Below are 22,609 nucleotides of genomic sequence, written 5' to 3'. Positions count from 1 at the left end.
AAATGAGTAATTCTGATCCAAATGTATCATTGTATAACATAGATTTGGATACATATGTATGACTGTGTAATGTTAAGTTATTAATTATTATTGTATTGTGTTTTCTTTTACAGACTTTTATCAATGAAGCTCGCATTCCAGAACAGACATACACAACTCTCCAAAGTAGTGATACTATACGTTTTGGTTATGATATCCTTTGAGTATACAAATGTAACAACACTAGTATGTATATTGTAGTGTTGCACACACAGCTGATAATATCATGTACCTTTGGAATACTGCCAACATCACTCTGTTTTCAGAAAATAAGTTCCCACATTTCCACTGAGTGGTAAAGTGACTGAACTAAGATAAAGAAATATAATAGATACATTGTACTCAGGTGGAGGTGTGAGGCATTTTAAAAGCATCTCTTTAAATGCTCAATTCTGTACTCTGTACTTGTGAGAAATCCATTGTGCATTTAAAGTAACAATAGATCTGGTGAAATAGTTTTAACATTAATTGTGCACATTTTCCCATGTAAAGTACTCAGAATGAGTCGGAGAAATAAATCATAACAATACACAAAATGAGATAGGAGAGAGAGTGGCCATCTTATGGAGCAGCAGTTACTCAGTGAATGTACACTACACTGTATTATCTGTCAGATATAAATATCATGGTAAATTATTCAACTGTTTTAAGTCAGGGTTTCATCATATCTATTAAATTCCAAATTTTACCTTAACAAAAAATTACATCCTGATGTTTATCGATTTGCAAACATGAGCACTGTCAACTATGCAAAACAAAGTCCTGTATTTGATAACAGAAACGAGGTAAGTTAATGTTGTTTTTCTTCACCCCTTGCTTTAGTGTGTGTATTCTCTCATATCAATCAGTTATATTTGCCATTGTAAAGAGTTATTAAGAATGTTTCAACATAGCCAAAATACCAAGTAATCTATTAACGTGAAGGAACTTAGACCTTTAGAAGTGTCAAAATGTATAAATGTCAATGACATGAGCACTACAAGAACATCATTGTAAATTCCTACTAGAGAGAAAAACTGGTTGTCATAATCTTAACTACTGGTCAGTCAAACTTATATTAACCATTAAATGCTTTTTTAGTAGCATTGCAGTTTGTAACTCAGAAATATTTCAAGGGGAAGGAATGTGTCTTTTTCACTGCTTAGAGCTGTGGGGGAGGGCAAGTGACACAAGGGAGGGGGGGGGGTCAAGGGGGAGCACTGTGTCATTATTAACCAGTGGTTGTGGTTTTCAAAGTAACTCTTATAGATGTATCAGAATAGATTGTTTATCAGTCCATAGATGTGTTTCCCAGTGACAAGCTGTCATTAAACATACCAGTATGTCAACTCAAACAAAAGTTGCTATTGATTCACTTCAGAACATTGTAATGTTTCTTGGTAGTCATAGAATTGTGTAACACAGCATTGAATGTTGATAAAGTACATAGTATTATAGAATTTTGTTCATCTTAGAATTGTGTAATGATTTATTATAATTTACATAAGTAAAAAGTACACAGTCTTATAGAATATTGGAATACAATGACCCCTGCATTGATATTGTGTGACAGTTTTTATGTGGTCTCCTCAATACTTTATTATGTGTGCTACATTTCCATAGGAATAGTAATACCATAGATAAAGAGTTTGTAACTAATAAAATACAGCTAACAGACATACCATGATTTTATTGCTAGGTACAATAGAGTGTATGTCATGTCAAGGGTTGTTATGTTATGTGAATTAGGTCATCTTCACTGTTGCTATGGTATGTGGATAGCATAACATTGTACATGTAAAATGAAATGATATTGTCAGTCTGGACAGCACTTGTCAAAAGAAATAATTTCTTGTTATTGAATAAAGGGATGTGACATCTTTACAATATTTAGCCATCTCCAGGATTCAAAACATGATGTTAGTCATTGCCATGTCAACATTACATTGTACAAGTAGAAGGAATTGATATTGTCAGGCTGGACAGCACTTGTCAAAAGAAATAATTTTTTGTAATTGAATAAAGGGATGTGACATCTTTACAATACAGCATTTTGACTTCTCCAGGATTGCAAAACATGATGTCAATCATTGTCACATCATCTTTAAACCCTATGGTTTTGGATTAGTACTATCTTATCATTGGAGCCATAAAGATTGATTAGGAATGGTCATTTGTTCAGGATCAACTTTTTCTATAGTTGTGCTGGACAACCTTTTTTTACACCCAAATGTTAATACTATTGTGATATTGGCCTTTGATACTTGTGAACCTAAGAAATAATTAAAATACCACACATTATTCAATTCCAAGTTTCCCTGCTGTTGGAATTAAAAGAAAGCTAAACATGATTCTTTTCTGGACCACCAACTTATTAGTTTGTAAATTAAATAGAAAGTACATGTACTGTCAATGCCAGATATAGGGACAATTATTGCAGTAAATAAGTATATAAATGTCAGTCTAGAGACAGACCCGTTCATGATCTCACCTTGTGTCACAGCCCTACTCTGTCATCATTGTATCAAAGCCTTGCCCTGTCTGACTGCATTTACTGCGTCTGACTGTTATTACCCTATCTGACCATTATTACCCTGTCTGACTGTTATTACCCTGTCTGACTATTATTACCCTGGCTGACCGTTATTACCCTATCTGAATGTATCACAGGACGACTTGGACCATGAAGGCAATGTCAAAGAACAGTTAGCCCAAATGAACTCTTCAGATTATGAAAGACTTGAGTCAGAAACACAGTCTGAAACCATACAAAAAACTACTACTACAGGCTCAGCTTTTAAAACTATACAAAGCAGAAGAAGTGTGAAAAAGATCATTGCAGAAGCCAAAGGTAATAAATACATTTGTTGTTATTATTATTATTTGGAGTAACAGAACAGAAATATCTGAATGTAATATATTGGAAAAGCTATTTTTTTCAATTATTACTCAATACACCTCCAATACTTGTTGCTAGGCATCATTCAGAAAGGTGGAAGTTGACCCTCTAATGGAAACTTGTTGTTTTAGTAAACTGGGGGTTAGAAAAGTGTATATGCATCATTGCATATCACCAAGCACAGTGTAGTCTTACCAGCTGTTATTACTGTATCATCAGGTGATATGACATCAAATGGTAGCCATCTGGTTGCTAGGCCAAATTTAGTTCTTCTACCCCTCGATGTATTTGCAATCATTGGAGAATGTAATTTTCAGAGTCACAGGTTGCTTCAGTCTGATAGAAAAGAATTAATGTATTGGTGTCCTCTTTTCAGAGATCTTATAAAAATTAAATATGTTCTGTAATGTACCTCTTCATAATGTGACACCCTCAAACCAGTAAGATAAAGTGATAAGAATGATCTAGTATTTGAATTAAAATGACATTGATGTAGAATTTGTATTCAAGTCACAAGTATATTTTATTATAATCAATTTTCATGCAAATTTACCTGCACAGACAACTACCCATATTATTATCAACATTGTTACTTCTTATAGCGGATGACTCATAGTGTTTCTATGGTAAAAATAAAAGCACCATAAATTATATTTTTATGCAATGTTTGTGTACCATGTTAGGTTTTCATGGTAGTCCACTGTATGGACAACCAGCATGGTGGGGTCAAGACAGTGCAGAGAACACTTTATCCAGTAAAGAAGACGGTATCATTGCCAAAGGTCAGGATTTTACATTACTGTGTATGATTCATTTCTCTTTGGAAGTCATTTGTATGCATTCTAAGAACTGCAGCAGTGATGCTGTCTTTGGTTAGAATTGACTAAAAATATTATCGATATTTACAGAGCTCTGGCCAAGAAATAAATATTCACTATATATCATCTTAGGGTAACTATCATACACTGTCTACATATCATGTACTGTCTTTGGAGATGGAAAAGGGAACATTTTCAACTACTTTTAGTATTTGCAATGAGCTGTGTATACATTTCCCTCGTTATTGATGAACACAACATGAAGTTCTTTGTAGACAGGAGTTTTCACACTTCAACTTTATTGAGCCAAGTCAATTATCTTCACTTGTTCTTTCTTTCCCCTAAAGCAAATTTATAGATAAATTTACACTTTCTATTTCTGAAATTCTACCTAATAGAATTAAATGTTTAGTTTGGGCTATTCATCATGGAAGATTTACAACAACATTATATGTATTCACCAGAAATCCATGATAATGTGTGTAATCAGCTAAACTTGTAAAGCAAATGATGACAAATTAATAACATCACAGTGAGGGAGAAAGAAGGGAGGATATGTTGATGTACATGACTTTGATACAGACAACACGGAAGTTCAAGTACATCACCCAACATGGTATTCTAACATTGAATTCATTTCACAGATAACAGACATAGATCAGACGACGACCCAGCTGCAGCCAAACCTGACAGACCCAACACTTTAAATCTGGGTGGAACTGAAGAGAAACACTTTCACAGAGTATCCACGGATTTAAAACCAAGACAAAAAGATGGAGAAAAGGCAGATGATGGTGAATTAACTATTGTTGAAAAGAACCCAAAACATGCTAGTTTCACGATTGAGTTCAAAGAAAAAGAGAAATCACCCAAAATGAATTTGAGGGGAAAGCTTAGCAGATTTGTGCCACAACAAGTGAAGGAAAGAATTGATGAAAATGGAAGAATTGTGGAAGAGAAGAAGATCCTTAGGAAAATTGAGGAACATCTTGACTTGGAGGTAAATTGAAATTTTCTCTTTATGTATTTCCTGGATAACAGACTTGGATTATAAATATTAGTAGTGATTCCCAATCAGCAGTTACTTTTACTAATATTATCTGTTACTATATTTACCAGCAGCAATTTATGCCTTTACATGTAATGTCATAGCATATTTATCCCTTGCTCATTGTCTCTTTGTAAGATTTCAAAGAAACTGATCATTAATTGTAAAGACTGCAGACATGCAAATACAAAGCATACAAATTATCTATTACTGACCTTGAAAAATTAACAGTTACATGTCAGAGTTTTATCACATGCATTTTGTAACTTGAACGTCACAGTCAAAGTCAATTTCATAAATACTCTTATCACAGTAATTTTGTAACTTTAATGAGAAGATCAAAGGATATTTGCTGCAATGGCATTTTGTTTTATGGGAAACCATTATGATTTCATGGCTCCACTGAAGACATCAAGTCTATTGTGTCACATTGATTTCAAAGTTCATCACCACTCCATATGTAGTGTTCATCAGTCTAGTGTATGATGTACACAAGACAGCTGTCTTGACAACCTGCCGCTAACAAAACTACTCACAGCTGACTTGACAACTCAATTTCAGCCAGTCAACTCATTTTCATTTACTCATAGCCAATGTGTATCAACGTCTGGATGTATATAAATCATTGTTTGTTTTGCCTTGCAGCCTGAAAGAGATACATCTGGCAAAGGTAAGTGTTTGTAAACATGACAATCTTAATAAAAAGTAGTCTATCATTCATATATAGTCAGTATGTTTTTGTAGCCGACTCCTATTAATGTTGAACTCTGCTTATGAAAATGCAAATGAGCTCTCTAGACTTACGACTAAATCATCATATAATTTCATACATGTCATCTTGAAATATTTCCTTCTCTAACAGGATTTAATTCATTATGTATGACTCAAAGTTCATGAGTTGTTGTCAGTGTTGTATATGGATGTTCATTGATAGCATGTATTCTAACATTTACAGCTGTTTAGAGTAAAACCTAAGGGCTGCTTGCTCTAGATATGAAATTATGCATATGATGTTTGGTATAGAACCATGCTTGGTTAGTTTCTGATCGTCAGTGTTTATATGCCAATTTTCGTGAGACATAGTGCGTAACAACCCAGTTTGCATGCATACACAACTGTGGTGTGTTTTCAATATTCTGACAGATTGCAAAAACACCCCAGCCAGTCAGCCTGGGTCAACAGGGCAGAGTTTATTCTGCAGACTAACTCCCAGAATAGATGTATTGTAGATCAGTTTTTGATGTGACAGACATGAGTTCAAGCAGCTGTCAAAGTGTCAACAGAGATCAGATATGTCATGCTATCAGGTTACCTTCCCCTAGTGGGCTTCCCTCATCCAATATATGTAATAGATCCTGGATTTCCTGTACACTGCAGAGTTTGCACTAGAGTCAAAATGACAGATACTAGATATGTCATTTGAATTAAAAGAAATTGTACAAGCTGTAGAACTGTGTTACAAAGTACATGTACAGTTCAAAGCACATATCATTGAATGTTGTGAAGTAAAAGTCAATTTGGACTCTGTGATGGATTCCATATGAGAGTTTAAATAACATTTTAAATCCCAATAGTTGTAATGCTATACCTTATACTATGATTAATAAATATTGGTGAATCATAAACATGTGCTGGAAATCTCTAGTTACCAAAAAGTAATGATTCCTTGTAGATGAGACCTAAGTTTCAGTTCTGACTAATGCTTCCCAGCTGGAAACATAGCTCCCTAATTGTGAATCATGATTATAGCCTCTGTGATATCGATCAGCAGTTCTGTATCAATATTCCCCTAGGGACCTGCTACATATCATATATATAATAGTCAGTTAGTGAATACTCAATAAAGTGGTGACCAAAATGTTTATTTTTTTAAAAAAATATTCAGGAATATAATATTTACATTCTTTGCTACCCCCCTCCACATGTACACCATTGTACACATACACATGACACACATATGCAATGCATGCACACTCACACATACACAGATTTGGGCATGCATACACACACACACACACACACACACACACACACACACACACACACACACACACACACACACACACACACGCACAACACACACACGCGCACACGAACATGCACGCATACATACACACATACATACACACACACATACATACACACACATGCACGCATGCACACACACATGCACACACATACACACATACATACATACATACACACACACACACACACACACATGCACACATGCACATCCACACACACACACACTTCTGTAAAGAAATAGCTTCTCAAGTAATATACCAACACCTGTATAAAGATAGTCCATAAGCAAAGAATTATTGAATAAAACTATTTATTTTATTTAAAATATTTGCCAAGTAAAAACTTAAATAAATTGTGATACAAATTTTGTTAATTTACAATCTTTCCTTTACATAGGAGGGTTGACTTGATTCTCTATGATACATTCTGAAAAATCATAGTAACCATTGCAATGATTATTTTCATTTTTTGCATTGCCAGAAAAATTTCGACAGAAAAAGCTGAATCCATCAGATCTATTAGCCGGTGATCTTTCATTTGAAGATGATATTGTCTCACCCACTGGAGTGGATTCTGAAGAAATAGTCAGTAAAATATTTACAGAGAGTAGGTTGGCCAGACCTAGGAGCAGTACAGGTGCAGTGTTAGACAATATTGAAATGGACGATTCGGCAGGTGAAATGAACACTAGAACTGCCCCTAAGAGTTCCCTTACCAGATCAAAGTCTATGCCAAGTAGAAAACGACCGGTTATCAGAAGAAAACAACCTGATCCTCAAAAACTAAAAGAGTTAGCAGAAAAGGCTGAAGAAAGTGACAATGTCAGTGAGACAGGAACTTATACTATTGAACAAGAAAAGGAGGCTAAGGAGGAAAAAGAAGCAAGGAAGAAAATTGACGAGGTGTTTGGTATCCGTGATGATACTCAGAAGAGTGATGTAGAGAATAAAACAACTCCAGGAAAGGACAAGGATGTAGCAAAGGATAAAAAGGAAACAGAACAGGTGAAAGAAAATTATTTTATTCTCATTCTGAATATTTCTATCATATGTAGGATACCCTGTGTTTTACAAGACAAAATATAAACTCTTTGGTAATAAATAAATATTGTCATTTTCAGCCATGCTATCAATCTAGCTTGACTTTTTGATAGTCTTTTCTGTTTGTTTTGTTGATGTACTGAGTTTTGTAATGATACATTTAATTTCAACCCCACAGACTCTTCAAAAGGTGCCAGGTACAGCACCAAACCCATCATGGGTATCACAATGGGCTACACAGGATGGTACAGAGTTGAATTTGATAGACAGTCCAGAAGATCAACAGACCAGATCACAATCAAAAAGTAAAGGTAAACAGACAAACTTTTTTTGTATTTTAACAATGCCTATCTGCAGTACCAACATCAGGTAGAGACTTCCTAAGATCAGGGGTTCATATTGTTAATGAATGTTTATGGGTGTGGATGAACTGAGAGTTGTTGAAAAATGAATGTATAGAGAACTGACATCCACTGTCAATTGAGCCAATGCAGTCTCCTTTGTAAAGTTTGACAATCCTTTGGTATTTACAATTCAATACTTCACCTCTTTGAATAGTTTGTATTGTAATGATGTTATGAGAATGTTGGATCCTTTATCCTGGTCAGCACATCATTGTAAACAAATAATGGCAAAGTTGCAAACACATAGTTTAAATACTCCTGCATTATAGCCACAAACATTTTCACCAAAGATTTGTTTTCATTTTAAACATCAATGGGTTCTGGTGGCTACTATGAATTTGCTTATGGTTATCTCTCTCTTACAACCTTCTATATTCCAAAACAAAGTGCATTGTGAATTCATTTCAGTATAAAAAGTACACAGTAAATAAAAAATTGGTGAGGGTATTTCTTTTGACATCCCCAGAATATATGTACTGAATTTGATTTAGAGACCTTCATTATTAGACCAGATTATTCTGATAACTTCATTTGTGTTACAGGTACCAATGGCAGACTTAGTCGAGGAGAATCGTTACCATTGGAAAGGAAACGTTCCCCTAGAGGCAAACGTGTCTTACCCCCTACACCTGGAACTAGAGATTCACCCGCAGTGTCATTACGTTCAATGACACCAAGTAGTCAACATTCACATTATGATAGTGCCAGTGAGAAAGAGGACTTGTCAGTTATCAGTGATATTGTGTCACCGACATCCGTGCCAAGTCGAAAACTTGCCAACAATGTTGATGTAGAAAGCATTGACACAGACATATTACTTAAAGATACACAAACTGTTATGGCAGCACTTGAAAGTAAGTTGTCGAAAAAACGAGAAGAGAGCCCACTTGATGCCAGTTTTGCATCTTCTTTTGATGATTACTCACAAATGTCGTCAGAGTTTGACCTGGAATCGGATTTAGACACTGCCAGTACTGTAAGTTTAGCTGATGGTGATTCAGGTACTGGTAAACCATGGGGTAGCAAAGCACAGGAGTCAAAGAGAAGGGACAGCAATGGTAAAAAAAGCTCACAGAGCAGTCGGATGTCAAAAGGAAAAAGTAGTGCCCCACCAAGGAAAAGTGATCCAGCTAGGAAATCCAGTGACTCTGGAGTGTGGAGTAGGTTATCCAAACCTAATCGTCATAAAGTTTATTCAAAGGATGGATCAGTTGTATCTGATTGTTTGAGTGATACAAACCGATCTGATGCCAGACTAAACAGAAGTCAGTCACTCACAAACGGTGCTGACGTATCAGCTGTAAGGAAAAGTCGCACATCGCCAACCATTCAGCCTAGGATGACAAGAACAACAGCGTTACGCAAGTCAAGATTTGGTGAAAAGGATCGTGATAGTGGCAGTGAATCTACGGATGTTTCATCTAGGTCAGACCGACCTTCACAGAGTACAAAGCAACCCAGGAAGACCAAAGCACAAGCCATGAAGGAGCGGCTTACTAAAGCAACACCAAGGACTGGGCACAGAACAAAGCTTGGCGAAACAGACTGGAAAAGTGAAACCAGTCTTGGAGGAGCAATTGTACAAAAGTCACTGGAGAATAAAACTGTTTCTACCCAAAATCTTAACAAGACATCATCATCTCAAAATCTACATACCAGAACATCGTCGATGGATGTGTTAAGATCAAATGGACCCAGTGCATTTAAACCAGTTCTTAAAAATAATACAGAAAAAGACAGTCATACCAAAAAGTCTGGCAGTTCATGGAGGAGATATGAACACACTGATAATTATTCTGTCTCAGACAGTGAATCTACAGTAACTGTGTCATCGTCACATACAGCCCAATTCAGAGGGCACTCAACCAGATCTGATGATAATGAGTCAGAACCAGAAACTAACTACAGATCATCAATAAACAGAGTCCATGCATACAATGGAAGACATTCTGCAGAAATTGCTAAAATATCAAGTACCTTGGCAGATGATTTAAGTAAAATGGCATCAGGAGCAGCAACAGATACAAAGGGCCATCCATCGAATAAAGATGATGTAAGTTGAGATCTTTTGTTCTTCTTAGGAGATAGTGTAATGAAGCCATTATGATCTTGAATAGAAGATGGTCAATAGTTGTATACGTGAAGTAGTTTGTCATTTGATGTATGAAGTTGTAGTTAATGTGTTTGTTGTAGGAAATGGTGTTAGTTTTGTGATGATGGTTGTATGAAGTCGTGGTTTTTGTGTATGTGTGTCTGTATCTATCTATCTATCTGTGTGTGTGTGTGTGTGTGTGTGTGTGTGTGTGTGTGTTTGTATTGTATCAACAATTTAATGAAGTGATAGCTGCTGTGTGTCACATGAATTGATATTTTGGTATTATTGAATGAAGTAGTAGTCTTGCGTATGTTGTAACAGGTATGTGTGGAAATCTGTATAGAAATACATTTTTCTGTAAACGTATTATTAAATTGTCAAAATCTGGATTGTATGTAAATATTTTTTTAAGGAATTGTTTCTGTAGTTGCGTACTAAGATAGTGATATATATTTTCTGCTGTGAAACTTTACAAGATGCATGCATTTGACATTTTATTGAAGATGCTATGTTTAGCCGTATAGTTGGCTGTATTGTAATCTTTTGATTACTACAAATTCACTCCAACAGTGTGGCTTGCACGCCTTCCCCCCAAAATGACTGCACCATTTATATATTCATGTTAGACTGTAAAAGATTGATCACCTTGAGGAGTTCTTTTCCCAGTCACTATTGCATGTTGAAAGAGATAAGGATGAGAATCCACAAGTGATGAATTTAACTTTTACTGTCTAAAGTTCTACCATTATCGACATTCTGATTTCAATCCCAGTTTGGGAAACAGGACACAGCTTGTCATCGTTTAATGTCAATTTTGTCTGTTTAGTCAGAAAATTGGTTAAACCTTTTGATGATAGCCTTGGTTTTTTTTTTAAAAAGAGATGATTACTAGAAGAACTTACACCAAATTTGTAAACTAACAGAAAATATGTAAAATAAAATAAATCAAAACATCATATTTTATATCACAATAATGATCAGATTGCACCCTACAACAAAGGCATGGTTTTATTCATAACTGACTAAATTAAAACAAGGAGTGTGTTTGCAAGACTATTATCTATTAAGCACCCTCACCCACTGTTATGAATAGACAGTGTATGTGAATTATAAGCCTGCCCATCCCCACGGTCTGTTAGATAGAGTGACCCCTCCATAGATCATTGTGTTGGGTCATACTATTATACTATGATAGGGGGGATGTGCTAGCCTAGAGATTTGGCTATCTGTCTCGCCATACTAGTTTGTCAGTACATTATCTGGCAAACGGTATTTTAAAGGCAGATAGGCAAGTCTCAGGGCTAGGGATGTGCAGGGTAAGTTTTAGTTCACATTGACTTTTGCATGCGTGTACTTAACCTTGCTTTTCCTTGCTAATTGTCTTCATTTCTTTCCATAACCTTGCCACTGCCAAATGAAGCTTCTATTCTACTATGTGGTAAGTGCTCACAATGTCAAACTTCTATCTGGAATGGTCACCATACATGTTGTATATTAAGGCAAAGTTTCATACTGGAAGTATTGTATATGTGATTTAGCCATCAGGTTAAAATTGCTAAACTATGAAGGAAAAAATGTCAGATACCTAGTAGAAATAAACTGAATTGATGATATACAATGTAGAAGAGGTATCATGTAGGGTAGGAAAAGTTGACTGGATAAGAATTTTGTATTTTTTGTAAGATGCTTTCATGATTATAATGATTTGAACTATAAAGTTGTATGATCATAAAATAATTATATCAATGGTGTTGTCACTTACTATCATCTCAAAAAGGAAAAAAAACCCAGTTTGGTTCTTAGGTCAACAACCGTGCAAGTTTAACAGTGATCTATTGACAATTATTAGGAATCTATGCAGCCAAGGTTACAACTGAATCTATCATCACGGGAAACTTACATCTCTTGTCCAAATCTTAAAATAGCAATCATTGTTCAGAATGTTTTTTACATAAAAGTAATGTTCACGTCAACCCGTAAGCTTTCTTTCTTGTTTGGTTGTTGATAATGTCTGATATGAAGATTGAAATATACTAACAGTTGAATTAACTCAACAAAATTAACAAAAAGAAACCAATTTTAACAATCCTTGCTGTACGTACCGTGGACAATAATACAACCTAATTGATTCCCTTCCCAACTATTAACCTGTGTAACTACATCGTAGTACTGTAATGTCAATGTCATGAAGTAAATGGAACTTGTTAACTGTATTGTTATATCAACATGTAATCCTCATAAGTTTCAGAATTATAGCTAGAATCTAGAACACAAGTTGAGACGTGTAAAAGTATTTCAAGTGTACATGAGACTTTGGCAGTAGTTACAAATGAACAGTGCCCTCAGTGGTACATTCAGTTGTTGAAATATCTTTTGTTTTATTATTCATATATGAAAATCCAATGTTTAACATTTTCACTGACAGCATATTTCATTGATAGAATACAACAAAGGTGTTTATTTCAAGTCTGGTTTATTGTTTAATCAAATGCAATGAGAACAATGAATGAATTGTCAATGAATCTGTCATTGAAAATATTGGTATTTATAATGATTTCACACTAGAAATGATCATACAAAATAAAACTGTAGCCAGGACTTTGGAATAATAAAAACTTATGTTGGCTAAATAATTTGACTAGTCAGTCAGATGTATATATATATTTATATATTTCCAAGAGATGAAACTCCCATCTGATTTCCCTTGTAAATACCATGTAATTTATTCAATAAATGTAGACATTCTTGTATTTAGTAATTGCGCATAATATTTATAATTTGTCAGTATATACTGTTAAAGCATATCTATTGCACTGCTTTATCCAAGATGTTAGCATACTAGTGTAACTTGGTAAAATAACATAGATATGTTGTAACATTAATATAAACTGTTAACACTATTTTATGTTGTTATATTATTATTATTATTATTAGTTGGGATATATATCTAATATAGCACCTTTCCTTTTATTTTCCACATATTTATGTTGCTTTGCTGTATTGTGCTGTATGATTCAATGTTGGATTTATAGCTTGGCTCAAGTAAAGTATCAGTAAGTGCATGCCCTTTTTTTTTGGGTTGATTTTGTGTTTATTTATCCTTTACATTGCCCGCCATTTTTTGCCATGGTGTTATGAGGAGGACTGCTTGTAGCTAATGATTTTAATATATGGTACATTTCTGCTGGGGCAATGTAAATTTGACGGAGATGCTCAAACATTTTGATTTTGTGTGTGGACATTTGTAAAAAAACAACAATGTTATACATTGTAGAATTTGTCATAAATTTGAAAATTTTCAAAGTGGTTAAAATTTTGTTTAGGGGACAAGGTGACATCCTTTTTAAAGGCAGACGTGCAAAGTATTTCATTTATTGTCTTAGATTTTCACAAATCACTTCACTAGCACAAAGCGAGCACAAGCCAGCAAAATTCTCTTTATATACAGACTATTTGCCTTTTGATTAAAAGTGCTACTTCTAGCTCTCTTTTAAAAATAGTTTTGCACTTTGGTTTGTTTTTAGGCATAGCAGCATGAAACCTTTCAATCATATACATATATGTAAATCTACAGAACAAACTAAGTCATGAAAACAAACACTGATCATTGCCAGCTGTATAATGGTACCCCAGACCTATATGAATGTTATGATGCTTGTAAAGTGTGAAAATAAGGGATGTTTTAGAATTAGCTTAACAAGCATGGGTTTGTAATAAACACTCGTTCTCATCCAGCATCTTGTTGAAATGATATTTGTAAATTGCATGATTGTTTTTTTACAAGACCCCAACCAAATACTCAACCAATGTTTTGCTGTCACCCCCATCCCATCTCACATGGAATGACCTCATTAATATTAAAACAGAAGGATTGTGCCACTTTTTCTTGTAAAATAGGGTTCATGTGTTGAAATTTAGCTCTGCTAATTAAACAAGAGCCATGACTTTGGATTTATTTAGGGATTGCTAGATGATATGTTTTCTGAGGACACGTCTACCAATGTTTCTGCACCATCCACAAGGACATCAACATCAAGGTCATCATCAACAGTGCCCTCTGTTGACAGGAGAAAGAAAGGGACAGCAGTTAATAGATCCACATCCTTCACACTAGGAGCAGGTATGTCTGTATATCACATTGCAATAATTGTAACTTCAATAGTAATTTGATGTCAGTTATTTGCTCCACAACACTGAGGATACCACGTAAAAAGATTAAAAACAAAAGAAAACCAAAACCAAAAAAGCAACAATACAACGTTTCAGTTGACTCATTTAGGAAATAAGATTTGATGACCTCACCATACACAAACTTCATTTGATGAAATTTAGATTTTAGTTTGTTATCTTTATAATCAAAGTCTACAAACTCATACCTAGAATATTAGTTTATAAAAACATCATATGCCTTATAGGACACCACTATTTTAGACAATGAGGAAAACATTATTTGGGTGACTTATTTCAGAATTAAAAAAAATGAACATGGCTTGTATGGTTAAGGTGAAAACAGTGACTCAACCAAATACTATTATGAAGTATATTGATATTCTATACATTGGCAAAGTGTACCTGAATGATATACACAAAATTATATAATCATACTATGAAACACAGGGTCATTTACACTGGATGTGAGACAGTGAAAACTGTATTATTAACATATTTAAAAAAATGACGCTCAACAAATCCTAATGTTCTCAAATAAGGAGAAAATTCCAACAGCTCTATTGTCCTCCATAAAGACCCCTTCAAATTATAGTAACTTATGATATTTACCAGTAATAATTGTGTTTTCAATGCTAGGAGAGAAAAGATATGAACGTGTCAGAGTTACTGAGAAACAGGACTTTGATAGACAAAATGGACAGAGACGTAAACAGTGGCCATCAGAGGTAGGTTTTAGTAAATCATTGTGTGACTAGTGCTACTGTAAAGTAGAGATTGAACAGATTTTCAAGATTAATGTCATACGTGTCCATACACTTGGCTTTCACTAAGTCTCGGTTTATATATACATCTATCTTCTGCTTTACTTGAAACGTTGGTTATCATAACACTTTTGTAGGGACTTTGTATTAGGCAAAAAAAAAGAAAAAAGAATTGTTTGTGGTCAGTGTGTGCATCAAAACAAAAATAACCCTCCGTACTTCAGTGAAGACAACTGCAGAGCCAATCATGAACAAGCAAATGACATCTGCCCCCACATACACACTTGCTCTAAAGTACTAAATAAAAAGAACAGTAACTGCCATAAAAAGTAGACTGAGTGACAGGTTTGTTGAGAATTAAAAACAAAAAATTGCGCTGTCACACCATTTTAGACAAACTGCCTTGTCAAACCAGAAAAAAAAAATTTTCATGCCTTATTAACAACTGTGAGTGAACAATATGGTCTACATGAACTCAGTTAAAAGTCATTAATTACATTTGTAATTATTAATATTTTGAAATGATTTATTCATGTATGTCACTTGTTTGAACACATCTATAAGCATTTATGACAGTAAGCAGTCATTTCAAGGTATTATGAAAAAGTGTAAAAACTGAATATATACTATGTGTAACTATTTGAGAAAAAATGGGAATGAATATTTGAAATGATTTACACTGAGACATAAACATGTATTCCAAGTATTCTAGTGAGTATGGGTAGTTACATGTGTTATGGACAATTATCCTGTTTGTAAAACTTGTGTTATGTTTCCTTTTTCAGTCCTTTGATAGTTTAGTTTTATCCTCCATTTACCAATTATCACTGAAGTTAAAGAGATCCACACAGAGAGTGTCTTCCAAAGTCAAGTAAGTATAAATACACTATTTCTGAGAATGTGTTGTATTGTTCAGCCCTAGGCTTCTCAAATGAGAGCTGACTGATAGGGTGGCACAATGTCATATACTTTAGAGTGAGTATAGAATCTATAGAATGCATGCAACAAAGTGATGTTCATGGCAAATGGGTACAAGTGATGACATTCCTCATGACAACTTGGACAAATCAGAATGAATCCAAATGATATACAATGTATATATACCGTAGGATTTAGACTTAAACCAGTCTGATACCATAGAAATGTCGTTTTCATTGGAAAGACAAAATGTTTCAATTCAAGGTGATTTCCTTACAGCTATCTCTACAACCAAGACATCCAAAGTGAATCAAGTGGTCAGGAGGGAGATATTCCAACTTTGAAAACAGCAAGTAAGGAGTTGTCTGGAATTCTTAGCAATCTACGAAAAGTGGAGAAGAAATTGGAAAGTGAGTATTCACTTGTTGCTCAGATTGTAAGTCAGACAGACAAGATACAGACAGACAGACAAACAAACAAAACACAGACAGATCGACAGACAGACAGACAGACAGACAGACAAAGTAGACTCACAGAAGGACAAATAGTAGATGGAATTACAGCATTCATAGGTGTTGTGCTTTTTGTCAATAATCTTTAATAGGCTACAGAAAAGTTGTTGCCTTTCCTTCATTTTATTGTAAAACTTTCATTTCAAAAAAAAGTTATGCAATTGCGGGATTGTTCAATTGTTGTTTGAAATTGGGAGTAAATTTAGTTGTATTAAGTTCACAAACACCTATTTTAATTTTGTTCAGATGTGGTATTTTAAATGCAAAATTGGAATACAAATTTTCATTAAATGAATAATTCTAAAGAGTAAAGCTGATTTTGAGATGCTGATAATAATACCTGTTTAATTGCAGTGATTGAAAACTGTCTGGATCCAGAAAACAGTATATCCGTTCCTTTAGAAGACGATGACCATGACACTATGCAGTATAGAAAGATGTTAGAAGAAAATGAAAAGTATCGTCGTTTGACCGGAGGGAAACGACGTTCATGGCAAATGGGTACCAGTGGTGAAGTTTCAAATGACGACTCAGACAAATCAGAAGAATATTACTAACTATGTCTTTTGTTTATAATAATAACATTATTGTGATTTGAAATGACACTGACTGCAACCGTCAGTGTCGAAACTTTTTGTACCAACTATAACGTGGATTTCATTTCGGAGTCCGGATTATGGAGACTTCTTTTTGTAACGTTTCGCCAAGTTTTATACATGATAGGAATGGCAACATGCAGGGTATGTAACCATCTCTTGTAATTTTGATGTAGTGTTGATGATGTTAGAATCTAATAGTTTGTTGCTAAATATGATAACGTTCATGAAGCAACTCATCCACCAACTAGTATCGATAGGTAACTTATCACAGAACACATGAACAAACATTTCATGCAATGATTTTTCATTTGCTTGGAAAACTGAAGACACGAACAGAATAATCCTGTGAAGGATAAAGACAAGCAAAAAATAGTAAAATATTATTAAAATATCGAAGATTGAAAAATGAAGTATTTTCTGTAATAGCAGGAGTACATTTATTTCGTACCCAAGTTTTAAGAATTTACTCTGAGCACGTCATCACACCATGAGAAATAGAGAAATTTAAGTATGTGCATTTCAATACATCACCACTATGGATCACCACGAGTTTTGTAATTTTCATAAGATACTTTTAAAAATGAAAAGATTTTACCCTAATAGGAAAAAAAAGCCAAACAGATCAAAATGAAAGAATAATGAAATATAATACACTGTGTAACTGTAAAAGGTGCATGACAACTACAAGATAGGTACTGCCCTCAAACACTGGTGTGATTTCTTCCTTTGTTTTTCCATGTATGTGAATGATACAAAGTAATTCTGTAATAATGAGCCTTACCTACATTTCACAATATTGTATGCAATTCTTTAGGAACAGTCCTTGCCTTGATAAATAGAAAATCATTATGATATATTTTCTATGATATGCTGCAGATGCTTCAAGACCAAATTACCAAAGTGCTTTATATTTAATTTAATATTTTGTTCATATTATGTATTTATTTTAGATTATTGCAGTATTACTATCAGTTGATAGTAGTCAAATGTATATTTCCTAAGTTACCAATCCGTAATGTGTTGTATTGGGTTAATAATGAAATGTACCACGGATCAAATGTGCCGGTTTCTAGCAATTGTTCTCTTGCGTTTATTATTTATGTTTCAAATTGGTTTAGTTCCAAAACACGATTTTATTATGAATATGAATGAATGAACACATTGAGTCTATGATATACATGATAGTCTACATTGAGTCTATAATAGGAGTTTGTCAATAAATCATGGGATTTCATGACTGGTTTGTTCTGATATAGCTGTACCATCAATAGTTTCGAAAGAAGAAATTGTTTAACTTTTTTTCTTCAAATTTCAAAATTATCCACAATGTACACATTCATCAGATAATTGGACTGTACCAAATGATCTCTGACAATAGGGATGGAGAGGTACATATCCTCTAGATGATAATTGGATCATACCAAGTGATCACTGTCAGGGATGAAAAGGTTAACATCATTGTGCAGTTGTTGTTAATTCTTCACAAATACCAATACTTGCCTTCTTTCCCATTTTGCCACGATTTTGAAATCATGATCACCGAATTGCGATTTTCTCGACTTTCATTTTAGGTGAAGTTCTGAAGGTGAGGATGTAGATATATAGTACAAAATGCAACATTTATCACTGTTAAGAATGAAGCCATTATAAAATTTAATAAGTAAATTATCTACTTTATTTAAAGACATTTTATTTTTTAAAGAAGGGTTTTTGTAGGTGCTATTTAAATGATTTCATTATTTACAAAGTGTTTCCATAGTTTCAGAGTAAGGACAATTTACTGTACACCCCAACATGAAAAACAAAATTGACAAAAAACAAAACACACTGGTAATGCTTTAAAGGACAGTTTAATGTATGTATAAGTCCCCTACATAAAATATTTAGATGTTTGTTTTATTTTTGTTAAACAGTGAAATGTGTTTTTTTGGTAACAGAATTGATTAACGTGTTCATACCCAACAGTTCAACGATACTAATGTAAACAGGTTATAGTGATTCGAAATCATAGAATTGGACTATGACATCATCAAACTAGTATGCAAATTACAACATGATGTCATTACCTTTGCATAATTTGTAGCAATACATCCAACTGTAACACAAGTTTCATATGTATGAATATTAATTTTCATTATGCACTTTCTAGTATGTTCCAAACAGTATATTTGCATATTAGAATATGATGTCATTGATGTAGTATGCAAATAAGCATATGAGGTCAACCAGTATTATCAGGGACCAACATGTCTAGAATTATGTGAAGAAGAAAAAACATAGAAAAAACGTATGTTTTCTTAGAAAAAATAGAAATGGGAGGATTAAAGTTTTGAAGAGTATTCAGTAAAGGCTTATTTTAGGTACTTGACATTGATACATTGTTACATGATACATTGTTACATTTTGAATGACATGTTACCCTTTTAAATAATGGTTGATTCTCTCTATACAAAGCACAGTATAATACTTGTTTCATAGAGTTGCACATATTTTGTTTGATATTTGTTATTATAAAAGTATTTCTTGTTTATTCTCACATATAATGTGACTAATTTTCATAGTTGTAAACTTACTAAATTTGATTTATATTTAGTGATGAAATGTTTTTTGTTTTGTACCCGTTTCAGTACATGAAACAAAATTGTAAATATTTATTTTGTGCAAAAACAATCAAAATGACAACTCTTAGTTATGTTATTTTCAGTATATTGGATGCCACTTCACTGAGTTGAAAATGTGATGCATTTTATTACAAATGGATGAAGACAATGAAGATTTAATGTATCTGTTCAAAATGTACACTCCTGAACCACCATCTTCACTTTGTGTTATTTCACCAGCGATGTGACAAATTTGAAAACTTGGTTTGAGTGTGTCAAGCCACTTTTACTCAGCTGTAACTGTGTAAATAACTATGTTCACAGTGTGCATGTATATAAAAAATCAAGTATTTTGCTGATAAACAGTGCAGTGCCATTTATTGACATTTTAATACGTAATAAAAGTAATGTTGTCATTCGGTGAAAACATGGCTAAAAGACAGTAAATCACATTTTTGTTTTGGTTTGTCGGCTAAATGACTTAAAATAGGTTTTCATGAAATTATTTTCCTATTTACAAGTAAGAAATATGGTATATCACATATACACAGCACCAGAGGGCGCTATTTGTGTGCAAAGCATCTGACGAGATATCACAGTACTTGTTATCGAAGATCCTGACACGCCATCCCATTCCACCTACATCTCATTCCGCTTGTAGATGTCTACATTCCATGTTTGTAAACAGCATCACTGTGTCTAGGGAATAGGGAACTCACATTCATTATATTTGTACAAAATTCAGACAACATTCTGGGAGAAACACAACTCCATTGCTGATTGCTTCTCAAACAGAAACCAGGTGGTTGAAAGCCAATCATAACTACATTGTTACAAACTTACTGACTTAACTGTGTTAGTAGTATCACTGCATATAGTTACATGGAGCTGATTATGTAAAAGTTTGACATGTAAAATTGCTAAGTAAATATTGTTTTGTGCTTTTGTCATTCAAGTATTATTACTCAATCATGATGATATGCATCAAAGCACATACCAAGCCAGGTGACAAGTACACTCACATTAAAAGAATTGTATTCCAAATACTGGACATTTGTTATTTTACACTGCTGCACATTTATTTACACTTGCATAGACAATGTTAACAATACCACTGGTATATGTTCATCTGCCACACTATACCTTGTAGTCTTGTATGGTGCCACACTGTCACATTACATTTGTAATATACCAAGTATTGTTTGTGTTAGTATCTCTGGTCTGCTTGTCTCTTCTGTTTTAAATAGTGCTATCACACTGCAAACATAAAATTCCATGCTAGGCACCAAAACAATGGAACCAGTAAAGGTTGTTGGATAATTTCAGGCATGGAAACAGAGATTTTTTGGAATCTTCAATGAAAAGACTTAAAGCATTGTATTTTAAGATGCAATTTCCTGCAAAGTGTGTTTACTGAACAGTGGCTTGAATCTAAGTATGTGCCAGTGTTGTCAACAGTATCATTTTGATACAAATACTATTGGTTGAAGTACTTCAAGTCATCCCCCGTACTCATTTGTGTTGGTCAGGTCAGGACTTGACAGTATTGGGGAAACATTACCAACGTAGCACACGGACAAACTAAGTTTAACATCTAGCAATAAACAGTGTTTGCTGTAAACACTTTAGTTCACATGGCTGTACTTGGGATAGATAGGAATAGTGTTGTCTTTGGTACACCTGATGTATCTGCATGATTACAAATAAATCACGGACTAACTTTTTCTGTACTTTCATTGTCAATATGCTTTTGCTTTGTCCTGAAAGCACACAATAAAACTTGTACAGTTTTTGAAGAAAAGTGTGTCACAGATGTATGTTATATCTTGTGTGATACAAATGACTGCGTGTGGTAGACTCAAAAAAGAACTTCAAAGAACTATTGCTAAGTAACCAAAGGTAGTATACATTCAATGAAATGGAGCACTGATGCAAAAATCGAAGTCATGATAAGGGAATACCCATTATTTATTGGGGGGGGGGGGCATTTTTTGCAACGCTTCACATTTTCTCCGTAAGGATGTGACCATTTTGATGGGGAGGGTTTCAGAACGCTGACACTACACTATCGCAAGGATTGTTTTCATTCTATCTACTATTCCTAAATGCACATATACATAATTGTGGATATCTGAGGTTGTGATCAATTTTATGGGGAAGGGTACAGAATACTGACATTACACCATGGCAAAGATTGTTTTCTTAGTCTTCTATTCCTGGATGGAATGATTCGTAACTTGAGGGCACATAAGGGGAGTGTCCAAAGGAGGGTGTGTGTGCGTGTTCAGAGCGCTGACACTACAATATTGCAGAGATTACTTTCTTTCTACAATTATGAAAGAAAATAATCCTAGTGAAAGTGACACATAATTACCGTATTATGCTATGTTTCTATATTTATCGCTATACATCGAAATAGGAAATGAGATGAAGCTCACTCTAATTTTAACCCAGGTAACAACCAACATGGACCAAGTCAACAAGAAAGTCACTTGCTGAACTTATATTGCTGATTGTTTTCTTGTTGTTTGTCTGTGGGTATTTGCCATTACCGCTGGCTATATTTATCTCGGGGAGACTTGGAATACCACCACTGTCCCATCCTTCTGCTCCTTTATCCATCACATAATGTGGCTGGCATGGTCAATCCTATCTTGTATGTGCGGGTCGTCTCACTTGTGGGCCACCGTATGTATGAC

At 34.2% G+C, this 22,609-nt stretch overlaps 1 protein-coding gene across 3 annotated transcripts in view; it reads left to right on the top strand.

Moving 5' to 3' along the window:
- The window catches only part of LOC144450439 (uncharacterized), a 30,255-nt gene extending 8,544 nt beyond the window's left edge, over nucleotides 1-21,711 (top strand). The window contains exons 4-19 of one of the 3 annotated variants that reach the window (XM_078141043.1): nucleotides 114-194; nucleotides 747-824; nucleotides 2,689-2,869; nucleotides 3,601-3,699; nucleotides 4,380-4,735; nucleotides 5,429-5,453; nucleotides 7,292-7,815; nucleotides 8,030-8,162; nucleotides 8,798-10,308; nucleotides 11,771-11,788; nucleotides 13,383-13,403; nucleotides 14,311-14,470; nucleotides 15,157-15,245; nucleotides 16,067-16,152; nucleotides 16,479-16,609; nucleotides 17,066-21,711. In XM_078141043.1, coding sequence (XP_077997169.1) covers nucleotides 114-194; nucleotides 747-824; nucleotides 2,689-2,869; nucleotides 3,601-3,699; nucleotides 4,380-4,735; nucleotides 5,429-5,453; nucleotides 7,292-7,815; nucleotides 8,030-8,162; nucleotides 8,798-10,308; nucleotides 11,771-11,788; nucleotides 13,383-13,403; nucleotides 14,311-14,470; nucleotides 15,157-15,245; nucleotides 16,067-16,152; nucleotides 16,479-16,609; nucleotides 17,066-17,268 — 3,696 coding nt within the window. In that variant the 3' untranslated portion in view covers nucleotides 17,269-21,711. The remainder of the gene's footprint in view (nucleotides 1-113; nucleotides 195-746; nucleotides 825-2,688; nucleotides 2,870-3,600; nucleotides 3,700-4,379; nucleotides 4,736-5,428; nucleotides 5,454-7,291; nucleotides 7,816-8,029; nucleotides 8,163-8,797; nucleotides 10,309-11,770; nucleotides 11,789-13,382; nucleotides 13,404-14,310; nucleotides 14,471-15,156; nucleotides 15,246-16,066; nucleotides 16,153-16,478; nucleotides 16,610-17,065) is intronic. The other 2 variants (XM_078141050.1, XM_078141059.1) reach the window with 2 other exon arrangements.
- The last annotated feature ends 898 nt before the right edge of the window (nucleotides 21,712-22,609 follow it).

Source organism: Glandiceps talaboti, chromosome 2, assembly GCF_964340395.1.
Source record: "Glandiceps talaboti chromosome 2, keGlaTala1.1, whole genome shotgun sequence".
Lineage (NCBI taxonomy): Eukaryota > Metazoa > Hemichordata > Enteropneusta > Spengelidae > Glandiceps > Glandiceps talaboti.
This window is presented reverse-complemented; position numbering and strand designations above follow the sequence as displayed.